Source organism: Ctenopharyngodon idella, chromosome 4 (genome assembly GCF_019924925.1).
Source record: "Ctenopharyngodon idella isolate HZGC_01 chromosome 4, HZGC01, whole genome shotgun sequence".
Classification (NCBI taxonomy): Eukaryota; Metazoa; Chordata; class Actinopteri; order Cypriniformes; family Xenocyprididae; genus Ctenopharyngodon; species Ctenopharyngodon idella.
Genome location: NC_067223.1, coordinates 8,510,157 through 8,526,929, shown reverse-complemented (window position 1 = coordinate 8,526,929; position 16,773 = coordinate 8,510,157). Strand labels below are relative to the sequence as shown.

At 37.8% G+C, this 16,773-nt stretch overlaps 1 protein-coding gene across 1 annotated transcript in view; it reads left to right on the top strand.

Moving 5' to 3' along the window:
* Window positions 1-16,773, top strand: part of exoc4 (exocyst complex component 4) — a 129,871-nt gene that overhangs the window by 90,875 nt on the left and 22,223 nt on the right. The window contains exons 12-14 of the mRNA XM_051890766.1: window positions 12,456-12,592; window positions 14,485-14,640; window positions 16,340-16,518. Of these exons, the coding sequence (XP_051746726.1) occupies window positions 12,456-12,592; window positions 14,485-14,640; window positions 16,340-16,518 (472 nt within the window). The remainder of the gene's footprint in view (window positions 1-12,455; window positions 12,593-14,484; window positions 14,641-16,339; window positions 16,519-16,773) is intronic.

The window sequence follows — 16,773 nt, the reverse complement described above, 5'->3', positions numbered from 1 at the left end:
TTACACTTTAAATAATTTTCCAAATATGGTTTCTGTCATTTTAGGTCGTTTTTATCATGCTGATGTAAATTAAAGTGCTTGTTTTTAAATAAGTTTGGGTTTAGTTAGTTGTTGCTATAAAAAAACTGGGGTTTGACGTCATGATTGACAGCTGATATTGACATCTTCTCTTAGCTAAGTAGTCACTGAGGCACCAACACAATTTTTTCGGGAGGAGATTAGAGCTTCATCTTCAATTTCTACATTTCCATAACTGTTTTCTTCACACAGACATAATTAGTTGTTCTGCAGTAAACTGTACTAACCAATTCTGCAGGAGTGTGGGCGGGGCCTTGATACCACGGCTCCACTCACTTCATTCACTTATAAATGATATATATATGTATATATATAAATGTGTGTATATATATAAATGTGTATATATATACATATATATATATATATATATATATTTATACACACAGTATCTCACAAAAGTGAGTACACCCCTCACATTTTAGCAACCATTTTAGTATGTCTTCTCAAAGGACAATACCATAGAAATGAAACTTGGATATATTTTAGAGTATTCAATGTGCTGCTTGTATAACATTCATCATGTTCATGTTTTTGTCTGCTTGACATGACCATACAAATGTGTGTATCTTGTATTAGAGCAGTTAAAATTTGGTGCTTTGAGTACAATTCTCTCATACTGATCGCTGGATGTTCAACATGGCACCTCATGGCAAAGAACTCTCTGAGGATTTGAGAATTAGAATTGTTGCTCTCCACAACGATGGACTAGGCTATAAGAAGATCGGTAACACCCTGAAACTGAGTTACAGCACAGTGGCCAGGGTCATTGAGAGAGGTTTTCCAAGACGGGTTCCACTCAGAACAGGCCAAAGAAGTTGAATCAAAGAAGTTGAGACCTTGTGCTGTGCGTCAGGTGCAGAAGCTGGCTTCAAAAAACAGATGCATGAGTGCTGCCAGATGAGACTAAGATAAACTTGTTTGGCTCAGATGGTGTCCAGCATGTGTGGCGACGCCCTGGTGAGGAGTACCAAGAAAACTGTGTCTTGGCTACAGTCAAGCATAGTGGTGGTAGCATCATGGTCTGGGGCTGCATGATTGCTGCTGGTACTGGGGAGCTCTGCTTCATTGAGGGAAACATGGATTCCAACATGTACTGTGACATTCTGAAGCAGAACATGATGCCCTCCCTTCAGAAACTGGGCCGAACGGCATGATAATGACCCCAAACACACCGCCAAGATGACAACTGCCTTGCTGAGGAAGCTGAAGGTGAAGGTGATGGAGTGGCCAAGTATGTCTCCAGACCTGAACCCTGTTGAGCACCTGTGGTACATCCTCAAGCGGAAGGTGGAGAAGTGCCACGTGTCTAACATCCAGCAGCTCTGTGATGTCATTATGGAGGAGTGGAAGAGGATCCCAGCAACAACCTGTGCAGCTCTGGTGAATTCCATGCCCAGGAGGATTAAGGCAGTGCTAGATAACAATGGTGCTCACACAAAATATTGACACTTTGGACAGTTTTGACATGTTCACTTAGGGTGTACTCACTTTTGTTGCCAGTTATTTAGACAATAATGGCTGTATGTGGAGTTATTTTTAGAGGACAGTAAATCTGTACTGCTATACAAGCTGCACATTGTCTACTCTAAAGTATATCCAATTTTCATTTCTATAGAATTGTCCTTTGAGAACATAATAAAATTGTTGCTGAAATGTGAGGGGTGTACTCACTTTTATGAGATACTGTGTGTATATATATTTAATAGAGAGCAGACACTTAGTTAGCCTAATTGTTAAACTTAATTAAAAACAATAGCATTTTTTTCTGTTTGTAATGAAAAGTTGGAGAATGGTTTCTTGGCACATATGAAAGTTGACAGCCGTGTGCTCTGGCAGAGAAAGGTGTTTCTGCATTAGCATTACCGGTTGTTGTTTCAAGCACAAGGATCACTCAAATACGAACAGCCCCTGCTATCAGCACCCCTGTGCTGGAAGCTCAAGTTGACTGTCCTCACTCTGTCTAGTATGACAACAAGGCCAGTGATATCAGAAGGCCTGGCCACTTATGCTCTGCCTGCTCTCGTCCTTAAACTGCTCTTCATTTCTTTCTCTTTGCTGATCTGTTCCATTGATGCTATCTTCAGGTCCAGGGCCCACTGATGGATTCATTTCATTAGAAATGTTTTGGGGGGTCACTGTGTGGCTTGTTTGGAGATTGGCTCTATTAATCTTCCCCACCATGGGATCCACGGTGCTGCTTACAGGGGCCATATGTCCAGACACCTCTTACATGAACGCTTATACTCACACACTTGATTTTTGCTGACGTTGGTGAAAAATGACAGTCTTGGCCAAAATATTGAAAATTTGTGTTTGGTTATGGTTTACATTGTTATTCATGCACACAGACTTATACGAATATATAATAAATAATACTAATATAATATAATAAATATAACTACAATAACACTGGTAATTATTTACATATGTTAAGTGTAACCAAGTAGTTTTGATATCTTAATTGCCGCAATGTTAGGCCCCTTGTTTTCCAAGAATCTACAAATATTATTTATAATATTAAGTTATTTCAGACAAAGGAGATCTCAGTATAGGTATTTTAAGCCTGCATTTTTTAGGGAATTCATGGTTGGAGCTATAATGTTGTCAGAATATATAGGGCTGTGTTTTATTCACAAGTCTGTTTTTAGAGATGTGATTTACTGTCTGTCTTTGCCATTTATTCAGAGCTCATTCTGAAATGTGGACTTGAGCTGCCACCAGTGCTTTGCTAATGAAGCTGACCTTTTTAATCACACTGTATTCACCATCAACACACACAAACGCACTCCTACACATCAGTCTAGAGTTGAACTAATGAGAGTGACCTTTTTGTTTGTAGGGTCTTTATTGTGTGGGGGTGTATATTTGGTCTGTGTGTGTGTGTGTGTATGTCTGTGAGATATCTGTTGATTGGCATCTTGTAGTGCTCGGCTCCATTAGAGGAGCACAGCTTGGTGTGGCACACAGACGGCGTGCAGCTTTATTAGGGACTTCTCATCACCACAAAAACAGCCAATCACAGAATGATTCAGGTTTGGGTGGTGTTGTCTAGACCTTGTTTAAATCTGCAGGAACTCTTGTCTGTACAGAGACACATATGAACATCAAGATCAAAATAATGGCCTGCAAGTTGCCGTGATTATGTTTGGATTTTTTTTTTAATATATATATATATATATATATATATTGTATTGGATTTTTTTTATTTATTTTATTTTATTTTTTGCATTGTATTGGATTTTTTATTTTATGTTATTTTATTTTTTGATAGATAGAATGGGATTGGGATTGGGAAATCTTTGTAAACAGATATTGAAGGTCTCTCACAACCAAAAAATATTTTCTCACAGGTCACAGATGCATTTAACCTGTCTGAATAGAGAACGTCTGTGTCACTGATGGACTCCATGGTCGTTCAAGTGACATTATTATATAAAGTTACAGGAAATGCAGACATCAGAATCCATAGAATAATTTAGTGTTTAATGAATTATTGATTTCTAACACTTTTGCTAATATGCCACATAATTATATAGAGTCTCTTTCCCATGATGACAATAAATCATTTCATGACCCCTTCTAACCTTTCTTCACCCCCTGCAGTTTGAGAACCTCCACCTTAAAGTGTTGGTCAGCCGACTCAAGACCTGAACTAGATTAATGTGGTAAATTCATGTTATTACTTCAAAAGACTGCAGTCCTTTCAATTCAACTGATGAAATTTATTAAGATTCAGCTGACAGTGATGCAGTGTGCACTCTTTCTTCTGTCCTTTAGGGCACTGTTACCATCTCCTGCTTTTTTTCTGCTTTTTCTTTTCAGTCTTTACCTCAGAACTCCTCTGTTCTGTCTTGGATTCCTCCCTCAGGCCAGCGTTAGTTTTTTTTGGGCTTTGACTGCACCAGAGTTGCCTGCTGAGTGTGTTTCTTCACCTGTGGGCCGAATACAGTCCCTCTTTTTGCCAGTGATCTTCCCCCACCGACACTGGCCTAACCTTGGGCTGCACCCCGACCTGAACTGACAGTGTGGAAGAGACTGACAACGATTATCACCAGCTGCAGCCTGAATTCGGACTGTGGTTTTATTTTAGTTTGAGCAAAGCTAATCTCTGCCTATGGAACTAAAACAAGAAAAAAGTTCAAATGTAGCCAGATATGCTATAAAGCCAAGTGCAGAAAAGCAAGCATTTCTTAAGGCCTATAGTAAGAACCTTACCAAACTTTGAATTTGAAGAGAACTGCTCAGAGTGCAGACTTTGGCTGTTTTAAGTCATTTTAATATATTTCCATATATTTCCAGTGCATTGGGGTGTTTCTGCAGGGTTTGTGCGTGCATATGTGGGTACACAAACATCCGTTCCATAATGATAATGTGTATATCATTGCCTTCTGTTTGTTCCCCTCTCTGCACCATTAGCCCCATATGGCTCTATTTCAGGGGGTGTATGTGAGCATGTGTGCGTTATTGAGAAATAAGCATAAAGTTGAATCTCAGAGCTGCTACATTTATGAAGTATTTATGTGTGGTTCTATATTATTATGCTGAAGTATGACTTTGAGGAACTCCGAAAAAGAAAGCAAGAGATAGTAAGTGGTGTTTGGAGGTACAATGTTAGAGGTGGATACACAAAATCTTTGTCTTTCTTGTCAAAGATTGTGCGTTCAATCAAAATCTGTGATATTTTGGCACAAATTCACCCTTGATTTGGTAGAAGCTCGCAATGAACCCAATGCACATGCGCATACCCTCTGTTTATGCCCTTAGATTGATCCTCAGTTGTGATGAATGTGGATTTACATTTGGATTGAGCACTGTTGTATTCATTTGTTCAGTAATCAGCTCTCCTCCAGAGCCGGTGTACCTTTATTTAAATCACTTCTAATAAAACAGGCTTAATCCTGCTGCCAGCGGATTTACGGCAGGAAGTGCAGTCCTGGCGCTTTTGTGCCGCTCAGTTTGTTTCGCTGTTCGAGCCTGTCACTCACACACCTCGCTTTAGAAGTAATGACAGGCTTACATTTAGTTGCTACACATGTCATGCATGTTTGCGGTTTGCACTTGTGTGTTTGGCCTGTACTTCACCTCAGTTTGACTCAAACAATGTCAGATGCAGAATGCTGAGAGGTATAATAGAAACTTGAAAGAATAGTTCACAGAGAAATGAAAAATTCATGACTTATCCACCTTCATGTTGTTCCTGTATAACAGATTTTCAGTCAGATGTTTTAACCTGCTCTCTTTTTCTTACAATGAAAGTGAATAATGAAAAATAAAAATGATGAAAAATGGCTTTTTCCCCTTATAAAATGTAATGATAAATTATTTAAACATAATAAATATTATAAAATGTAATACTTTTTCAAATAAAAAGTAATAAAATAAAATGTAATAAATACTACTTTATAAAATAATAACATTTCTTCCCCTTATTCTTTCCCTCTACAATAGCTCTCATATTTACATTATGTGTTTAAATATATTGCATGGCTTCAAAATACTTGTGCACAAGTCATATGGGCCATTTTTATGGTGCTTTTTGTCCTTTTGGGGCTTCACAGTCCCAATATGCATTCACTTGCATTGTAGGGAAAAAACATGATGTAAGCATTCTGCATTGAAGAAAGTAAGTCATATGGGTTTAGAATAACATAAGATTGAATAAATAATGACAGTGTTTTCTTTTTGTATGAACTAACCCTTTAAAGAGCAACAGACGCAACCTCCTGCATCTGCATCTGTCCATACAGTTGCCTTGCGGTTGAGTGGCAGGGTCATGTTGGCACGTGTGTGCATGTCTGTGGGTCTCAGTGGTGTTACGGTCACACTGACAGTGATGAATGAACTGTCGCACCGCTGCCCTTCTCGTGCATTACACTCCCTTACCCTGGAGAGGCTTGTGTGTTTCTGCATGTTTTTCTCACCTCTAAGACCACAAGAAAGGGCTCTACCAAATTCATTTACTGTGCATTCTGCCAATGTTTACATGTATGCACATCAATGTATAAATATTTGTATTTGTAGCCCGCTGGTGTTTTGTGTGTGTGTTTCTGTGTGTGTCTGTGTGCCTGTATGTGTGTCTGTGTCTGTTGAGGTGTAATTGAAGTGCCGGAACGGTTCGGGTTAAATGCTCTGAACTCTGTGCTATGGGGTCAGAACTGGATTAATGGAGAAAACCCATGGCCCGTGAACCTTCTTTAAACACACACAGCCTCATCTCAACATCTGTCCACCAGCTTGTCAACCATTCTGAATTGGATTCAGTGTTGTCACGGTCTTGGAAAACCCGGTAATGTTAAGGGATTTTAAATTGTGACTTCCAGGCATGGAGAAGTTAATACAATATTAAAAATGGAAAATACCCCACAGATCATTTATTATAGCTTGTCAATTTTGCCCCTATTTGGGTATGAGCAAAAACACTCAGTTTTTGTGTGTGTCACTTTATGCAAATGAGCTGCTACTCCTGGCCCACTTTCCAGAGGAGGGCGGAGCTTAAACAGCTCGCACTTTGGTTTTACTACAACAACTCTTCCTCTTCTCTAAAGCAGCCCAACATGGCCTCACACCCTGTGTTGTGTGTTTATATAAATTTTGGGGTTGTCAGGAAGAAGCTTGTTCTAGTCCCTACCAGCCATTTGTTGTAGTCCTTAAAAAGTGATTTCTGTAAAAGAAAATTTCCCTTTGCATTGAACTTTGAGTGTCGTAACTTTGCAGATGTTGTTTATGCTCAAACAGCAACATTACACACTAACTAAAGTTAAAAAAAAAGTGAAATCATAATCAAGGACCCCTTTAATATTTCATATCAGCAAGAAATTATCTGGGAGTGTGGAGCCCTTTCAATTAATTAATTCATTCATTCATAAATTAAAGGTTATATATTTACATTAAATTGACCAGTGAAATATGTACTTCGAAGATGTAAAATAATAATAACAACCCTCTACGGACACAGTGAAGCTCAAGTCGCCATTGGCTAGTAAATTGGCTTTTTTTTTTATTATTTATTTCAAGTTATTCAGTTAAGAGCATTGAGTGATTTTTTGCAGCAAATCTGTTGTTTGATTAACATTAAAAACACAGGCAACAGGAGGAATATTAGGCAGCTGTCACTTATATACTGATATATCCAATATACTGATACACACGCGTTTACTTTCTCAACTGTTTACATTCACTTAAGACATAACCGACTATGTTTACCAGGATAGTCGCCAAGATCTGCATTTTAACAATTTTGTGTGAAATTGTCTGTTCAAGCGCAAGAAGACGTGAAAGAGAGCTCAATTCAGTACTCACGTGCTGTCAGATGTGGCTTTCTGGGTGTGTGCTTCGGATGTGCTGTTTGCGCGCACAATATTTTTCACACAGCGCGTGCGAGTTATCTTTCGCGTTTTTTTGCACTTGAATGTTTGAATTGGCAAGGCTTAAAAATGCGTGCAAATGATAAACTTTCATGACGACTCAGCACTGGTCCGATCAGGACAGGGACAGTTCTGTCAACGAGCCCTGCATGTTCTCGGAAATTATATCTGCGCTAAACGTATTTTTTTTCGCCTCTAACTCAATTACAGGTGACTGTAATCGTACAATTTACTAGCCATTGGCTAATTAAATACATTTTTTAATCGCCTCTCGTGAAATTTGGTCACACATGCGAGTGATTTACTCGCATTGTAGAGGGTTGAATAATAAAATTAAAAAAATAATAATAATGCTCTGGGAGCTGAGGCCAATCTTTTCTGACATTACAATTTATTATAAATATTATCTAATTAAATAATATGTGTAATGAATGCTCAGTAGAATAAATAAAATCGCTCAGCTATTTAATATTTAAGGCAGAGTTTAAAATGTAAGAATAATTTGTTGGTGGTTTGTTCCAAAGGTGTGTGTGAATCCTGTATCTCAGTACAACTGCTTGAACTGTATAAAGAGATCTCTGCTTACACTGCAGTTTTTCTGTCAAAATTTTACTCAATTAAAAGTCAAAGTATCTAGTCAAAACGTTCCTCATTTAATTGAAAAAAAAGGAAAAAAGACAGCTTTTCACATTGACTGATTATAACAAGAGACAGTGGAAATTTTCTCATTAAAGTAACTTTGATGCACAAACTGTGTAAAGCAGCTTGTTTAACCAAATTTTTCTCAATGTTGTGGCTATATAGGGTTCTACAACACCAGATCTTGAAACCTATTACCTGAAATTGTTAAATTTTATACAGTAGTTGTCTGACATTTGCGTATGGTTATTTAAAGCCTGATCACTGACCATGTTCAAGTTTGAGTTCAACTACAGTTACTGTTAACATAATTAAAATTTGTTCCTTTAGGTCAAAGACTCTCTTGACAAGGACAAATACAGTTACATGAACCAATTATATTTCACTTCAGTTTTTTTTTTTTTAAATAAAAGTTAAATTTACAGGAACATGATTTGACTTGGTACTTCAGTAAGAAAGGGAAATTTTTTTTTATTTTTTATAAGATTATATATGCATGTACTTCAGTGGTCTAAATGAATAATAATATATTGGAAATGTACGATCTAAATAATAATTATTGTTATGATTGAAATAATAATAACTATATGTCATGGTTGGTTGATGTATAGATTTGCAGTCTGTTTTTATTTACAAACTCAAAGAAAACAAAGATACTCAGGATGCAAAAAGATCTAAAAAAAAAAAAAAAAAAAAAAACGTGAACAGTTAAACCAACTATTAATGACAAAGATGGAACCAAGACTAGCAGAAAACAGGCTCAATATATATTAGCAAAACCAATGAAGGAAACAAGAAACAGGTGCAATGCATTAATCAATCAATGAATAACCATGGAAACTAATACTAACAGAGGAAACAGAACAGGAAACAGTACAAATCCTTCTCAGAATACAATTTAAACAAAATTATTATTATTACCTTCATTAATATTATCTTCATATCCATAAATCAGTCTGTTGTGTGTTTGGGTGGAGCTGAGCTGAATCTATTCATCTTGTTGGGAAAATCTGCCTGCAATAGATTTAGATACTATTGGCAGCATTTATGAAGAGCTCTGCCATTTCTGCTGCGACTCTCACGGTTCTACTTAGCATTCTGTGTGAGCGAGTGTGTATGTGTGATTTGTGTGTGAATACGCACTCAGGCCTCTGAATGTCCCTAAGCATGTGCGTTAAGTTCTCTCTGCTCCACTGCGTGTTGTGTTTCCCTCTCATTGACGCTCACCAGTTGAGTCCCACTGCACGCTGAGCGTTCATTATTATGACTCTCTTCATTTGTACTGCGCTAAACCTTCTGCCATTAGCAAACTCTCCCTCCAGCAGCTCTGCTCATTTTAAACACCTCCGTACTAAGAAGCAGGACTGTAATCAAGTCTGGCGTGGCTGGACGTACTCCAGTAAGAATTCAAAGGTGCTCTGTAGTGTGAGTTGAGTAAGAATGGGTCAGGAGACGCAGAAATTTCCAGCAACAGATCTTAAACCTCCCATGGTGCAGTGTGATATTTAAGTAGAAAGGAAGGATTTTGCTAGCGATGAGACAAGAGAACCTCTGCTGGTTTGATTTTTCTCTAAAGCTCTTGCCGTCTGTCTGTCTGTTTCGCTTGTGAGGCTTCTATCCATCCTTTAACTCTATTTTCCTCTCCTTCTCTCTTTCTCTCTCTCTCTCTGGAGCTTGATTACTTTTTAATGATTTCTGGGGCTAAGACGAATGAGTGTGTTAAATGAGGAGAATTAGACATGTGCCGCAGAGCGCTGGGGCATTTGTTACTTGAATAATGGAGCTTAGAGACTTTGTTTACTGGGAAATATTGAGCTACACAAATGAGAGAGGGAAAGAGAGACCAAATATTGCAGCTTCCTGTATGATATTTCTCTGGTCATTCGCTGTAGCTTTTATTAGGGCTGAACAGTATATCGAAATTGCATGATCTATTCAATATTATGTTGGCAATATAAAATTAACGAACATCATAAACACTGACTATGATTTTAATGCACTTTTTTTTATTTGGCTATTGACTTTCCTAAAGGCCACGGCACTTTTGCAATCTCTCCTTGTGTCTAGACCGGCCATGACTTGTGTATATGACTTATTTACTCGTTTAAATCTCATTAACATGAAGGTAGTTTTGGGCTGTTTGATTAATTTCTGTCTGATTTATGAATCGGTTAGGCCATTACTCAAACATGTTCATATACGTGTCTGTGTTGCATTTTTAATTAATTGAAGAAAAAAAAATATATGTAGGTAAAACTGCACGTGTATTGTTGCATATAAATAATATTTTTAAACACTGTAAACACGAATAAGTAGGCAAAACTTAAAAAATTTGAAGTAATCAGTTACATCAACATTTTTAGGTAAAGAAATTCAAAGTTTAAGTAAGCAGGCCTTGCAGATTTTTATTTTGTATTCATACATTTTATTTGCACTTAACTTAAAATATTTGAGAAAGCTATTTCATACATTTAACATAAAATTATCATGTAATCTAAACTTAAATATTTTTAGTAGTGGAAACTTGGCTAGCTTTAACTAGCTAATTCAGTAAATGCTAACTTGCTAATTGGTAACACAATGTTTTGATAGCATTATTGCTGAATGAGTACATCAATATAGTACATTTGACAAATATCTTTTCTCAAGCTAATGCTCCCCCCACACACACACCAAAAAAATAAACCCACATAACAGAAACTCTTCTAAATTAGTATAACAAAACATTAAACACTACTAAATTTCACACTTAACATTAATCTTTAATTTTTACTCTCCCTTTCAATTGTCATGGCAAAGCATGCTGCATGCTGGGAAATAGAAATCCCAGCCCAGTTTCAGTTAATTTAAGTTTGTCTAAAGTTCATAAAACTCAAAACAATGAAACAATTCAGATAACTTAAAATGTGTCAGTTTTGTGAACTCAAAAGAAAAAGAAAGTTCTAAATATTTATAAAAGTTAATTTGATTGAACTAATTTGTTTAATTTAAGTTTACCCTACTCAAACCAGATAATTATTTTGAGGATTAGGGTTTACAGTGAAATATATAATTCCTCCTTACATTACTTTTGTGAAAAAGTGTTTACATTATACTTTTTCAGCATTTTAATACTATCACATATACTGTATACACACATATATGTACAGTTTAAATACATATCTCTTTATATTTTTCTCCATTTGGATATATATATCATTACCATCAAAATGCTGAATATTTCTGAGAGATATGTTCTATTCTCAGTTCCCAGTCACTATGCCAACCTTTTCCAGAAACTCGTTCACACACATAATCGGACACACTATGGCGTTGATGGACTTGTTCCAGTGTGACCAGGGGCATAGCTTTGAAGGCTAGCGTCCCCCCGCTGAGTTGTTTCTCCCCTACCCCCCCTTGGTTCCCTGGTGCAGTTTACTGCTAGAGAGCTCGATGGGCCAGGGCAGTGCCACGGATCATTACCTCGCTCTCCGCCCCTGGGGCTCAGGCAGGGGGTGCAAGCAGCAGGCAGTGATATGTGTATTAGCAGATTGTACGTCAAATGTGCAGCAATGCGCTAATAAGAACAAACTACTCTGGGCACTCGCCTCTGCCCCCTGCTGGGCAGGATGTGTCATGATATGGACGGATTGAGTTAATGCTGAGTCCAATTAAACAGAGCATTTGTGCCAGTGCCACAAGGAAGCTACGATTCGGTGCACTAGGCAACATCGTTACCATCCTCCTGCCAATGGCGTGCTAACACTCGCTGTTCTTTTGTCAGTCACTATTGGCGTTGGTGGCTATTCTAACACTCATGGCTCTTTTGTTTTGGCCCTTCATAGTGTTTAAATGTGGCCATATTTTGTGCCCAGGCTTCTGTTCTGTTTGAGCGGAGAGTTATTCTGCTATTAGTGTCATTAGCTTTGATGGCAGGGTAAAATCGTTAAATGGTAGAGAGGAAGACACAGTGCCTGAAGGATGATGTGGATGAGTGGAGGTTTGTCATTGCCACACATATAAAATAATATCCTTGGTCATATGTTTCTGTATCATGGTGCTTCATCTACGGCAGCAGGGTTGTCCAGCTCTGACAGGTGAATGGAGGGTTTTGATCGTGTTTGTTTTTCAGGCAATTTGACGTGTTTGCTCAAAAGCGAGCAATTGAGCAGATAGACTGCAGCATTTTGTAGTCTATCACGGTCCTTTATAGAGGGCGCCTGCACTGGTCATCCTTAAACTCAACCCTGACCTCAGACCAGAACCTCCCCCGCACCTTAACAACAGCGACATTTAGAATCTCTAAAGCAATCGTCTGATTCACAGAAACGAATAGAGGTGATGCCCTGACTTTAGAGTGTATCATATTGAGTGTGTGTTTGTGTGTGTTTTCAGAGCACTGTGGTTGTGGAGAAGTCAATTCAGGATCTAATGAGTCTGATGCAGGATCTCAGTGCATACTCCAACCAGTTCCTGGAGATGGTCTGTGATAAGCTCAAGGAGTACAAGGAGATCTGCAATTCTGCATACAGGTATTAATACTATGTGACACACAAAATCATATTTTACCAGTGTAAATGTGAGTTTTTAGTCTGTATTGAATGTGGTGCAATAAAAAGACGCCCACCCAGTTGTCTGATTCTTGAACGTACGACTCTTATGAGCCAGTTCTTCTTAGTCAATCAAAAACATACAGCGTGACCAGTGTAGTCTTATTAATGAACAAATGACTCTCATGAAGTGGTTCTTTTAAAGAACCACTTCACCCAAAAATGAAAATTCTGTCATCATTTACTTCCCCTCAAGTTGTTCCAAGCCTGTATGAATTTCTTTGTTCTGCTGTACACAAAGGAAGATATTTGGAAGAATGTTTGCAAACAAACAGATCTCGCTCCCCCCCCCATTGACTACCATAGTATTTTTTTTTCTACTATGGTAGTCAGTGGGGGGGGCGAGATCTGTTTGGTTACCGGCATTCTTCCAAATATCTTCCTTTGTATTTAGCAGAACAAAGAAATTCATACAGGTTTGGAACAACTTGAGGGGAAGTAAATGATGACAGAATTTTCATTTTTGGGTGAACTATCCCTTTAATGAATAGTTCAAAAAGACAAGTTAATTAGAAATTAAATAGTTAAATAGTTAGAAATAGTTACACTGTTAGAGACAGTGTCTTCTCAACATACTCCCTGCAGTACCTTCACAGACCCCCAGGGGGTCTACGGATTTCTGAAAACCTTGGTATTAGAAACACTGAATGATTGCTCATGTGTTTAAGTGAAGTGTGTATGTGTGTGTGTGTGTGTCCGTGCACATATGTGTAAGTCAGCAGGGGTCTGAGCTGAGCTCAATCATGGGTAGAAAGTGCAGAGGCAGCCGTTTCCTCACACAATAATCACATGCTACCAATCTGTCCCTCTCTTTGTCTCCTTCTCTGTCTTTCTTTTGTTCTATCTCGCTTGTTCTCAGCCATAAGATGAGTGAAACGCACTGCATTACGTTCTACATGATCTGTTCAATCATTCTGCACATCGCAGACAATAACAGTTCATTCAACCGCGCTCATCTGCCTCTCTGTATCATCAGAACTCTTCTCTGGATCTGTGTTCAACTGTCATCCAGTGCACACTTTTAATGGCCTGCTTATGCAATACTGAAGACATTTATCTGAACCTATGGTTCATTTTCATATTTCAGAATTTTTTGAGACAAAGTGAAATAGAGCTTGTTCAATCCCTCAGCCAATCACAGACTTTGTTCCTAATTTAGCTCCTTACGCAGTGTTTCATAACACTTAATGATATCTTCCATTTACTAGTCATTAACAAATCATTATATAGCACTTAACAAATCAGTAGATAATGAACATTTAAATGTGTGAGAATTAATTTCATAATATTTTTAGCTATTACATTAACTTCTGAGATCTGAGAAGTATTATATAATGTGTTTAGCACGTTTACAAACACATTGAACTGTGGAGCTAATATAATATAATTTTTTTATTATATATAAAATAAAAGAAATAAAATCTGGCTGTATTCCTGTAATGTAATGTAATGTAATGTAATGTAATGTAATGTAATATAATATAATATAATATAATATAATATAATATAATATAATAATATAATATAATATAATATAATATAATATAATAATAACATTTGTAATGTTAACATTTAAACATTTTGTGATGTAAACATTTTATAATATACATTTTATATAATAAATATAACAAATTATATATAATATTTATTAAAAACAAAAAAATCTAATGTTCAATGTTTACAGCTTTAAAAAAGTTAAGGCTGAAAATTAAAATATTACTCACAATTTTCCATTTTCCCAAAGTTTAATTAAATCAGTTTATTTTAATCCTGAAGTGGTTTTGAGATAATTGAGTAGTGTGTGTGTGTTGTAGGGGTATCGTACAGTGCGAGGAGAAGTTGACCATCAGTGCATCCTGGGCTAAAGATGAAGACATCAGCCGTTTGCTGCAGTCTTTGCCCAACTGGGCCAGCATGACCCAACCCAGACAGCTCAGACAGAAGAGAGAAGAGGAAGAGGACTTCACACGGTGAGAGCACATGCTAATATACACATACATACTACAAATACACACTGTCCCCAATGTGAGCTCTCCACACTGATTCATCACAGAGCACACAGTATATACAAACACACTCGCACAACTCCTATCAGCTCACATCTGAGCAGGTTAACGCACAGTCAGGGGGACATGTGCTGTGTAACACAGATCTGCAGGCCTTTACGTCCTGTAAATAGATCAATAAACACACTTATGTACTCAATCCGTTTCAACTCCAAAAATTGCACTTCGTTGAAATGTTATTTTTTGTTTGCCAGACAGCAGTGCATTTTGGTATTCTGCTAGGGTTCTGTGTTACAGAGGATGAAATCTAGCCCTTATAGCCTCAGCAGACATCTTTGAACAAGAACAAATTCAACTGCAGGCAATCACACTATCTGCCGGAACATTCCAGCATCCCAAACACACGCAATTCTGTTTTCGATTCACTTGCTCGCTCTATCTCCCTCCCTTTCTCTCTTTTCCTCTCAAGTGTGCACTTGAATTAAAGAAGACACAAGTATGAGGAAAACTGTGATTGGACAAGAGGGAGGGGGGGCTTCCATTTTTATCAAAATTGCCCTCAAAGTGTTCTCCCGTCGGTTTGGATGTGCCATGGCCTACAATTGTACAATAAATAAATGAACTGGTTATGTGGGGCAGAAAAATCCAATCTAGCCGACCTGTTGAAGCTAAACGCAGACGGCGAGCGGGAGGCTTTTATCATATAAATGACCCTGACAGTTTCATCAGCTAAAGAGGGATTACGCCACATGTATGGCAATGCTATACAGAGTGATAAAAGCTTGTTAAAAAGTCTTCCGTTCAATAGACGCTGCGTTTTATCTTAAAGAATTTCACAGTGCTCAGAAATGAGCCACGTGGATTTTTTTCTCCCACATTCATCACAGACCTGTAGAGGAGGAGGTCAAAGAAAATACCGACTTTATAGATTTGTTTCAGCACCATTCGTCTGAATGTGCCTGTGAAGCTGAGCATCAAATGCTGCTGTGGTTATGAGAATGAGAGTAAGAAAAAGCATTTTTAAAGTACACTTTAGCACCGGTGTGGGCATCTGGCCAGTGTTGAGGCTGCGCCAACAGTGGTGCCCAGAACACCAAGATATTTTCGTCACACCTTCCCGCCAGGAAATGCGACATCTCTTTTCCCCTTTAGATGTCTGCTGCCCCCTTCTCTCTTCTTGTTGTCCACCTTCTTAAAGGGTTAGTTCACCCAAAAATGAAAATTACTCAATGATTTACTGACCCTCAAGCCATCGTAGGTGTATATGACTTTCTTCTTTCAGACGAATATGATCAGAGTTATATTAAATAATATCCTGGCTCTCCTAAGCTTTATAATGGCAGTAGAGGATGGGATTTTGAAACCAAAAACAACTTTTGGAACTGACTTTCTGAATGACTTCTGTTGTTGCTCAATAAACTGGTCTAGAAATACTTTAACATGAAAAAATGACAGGATTCACCTTTACAGATCTTTTTCACTTCTAAACTGGTTTAATTAACGTCCACCACAGACAGTTCAGTTGTGCTGAGCTGTTATTAAAATCAATCTGTATCGACACCATGGCCACATTTAGCAAGCAACACGGAAGCATGATTAAACACAAGCGAGGCTTTTTTTAAAGGCTGGATATTTTCATTATTTCTTTTTCTGTCTCTCACAGGGCGGCATTTGCCAAGGAGTCTGAGGTGTTGACAGGGAATCTGGGTGATAAGTTGATTCCACAGAATGAGATTCTGAGGGACGTCAGTGATCTGAAGGCTCTCGCTAACCTGCAGGAGAGCATGGAGTGGCTCGCCACCCGCCTCAGGGGCTTCTTCAGCAACCTGCCCCAGAGCTCCAGTAAGTGTGTGCACTGTATATGTTTGGCTGGAGGGTTCTGCCGTTGTGAAAGTATGTGTCGCCATGTATTGTAAGTCGAAAAGTTTTCTAATTTACAGAATAAATTATCATACAAACATTTTTAGTGATAAATTTAATTGAAATATTAACATAAATTTGAGTAATCTTAGTGTTTGGTATGTCTCCTTTTTGAAAACATTTTGAATTTTTTTTTTTTTTTTTTTTTTTTTTTTTTAGAAATTATATTAATGTACT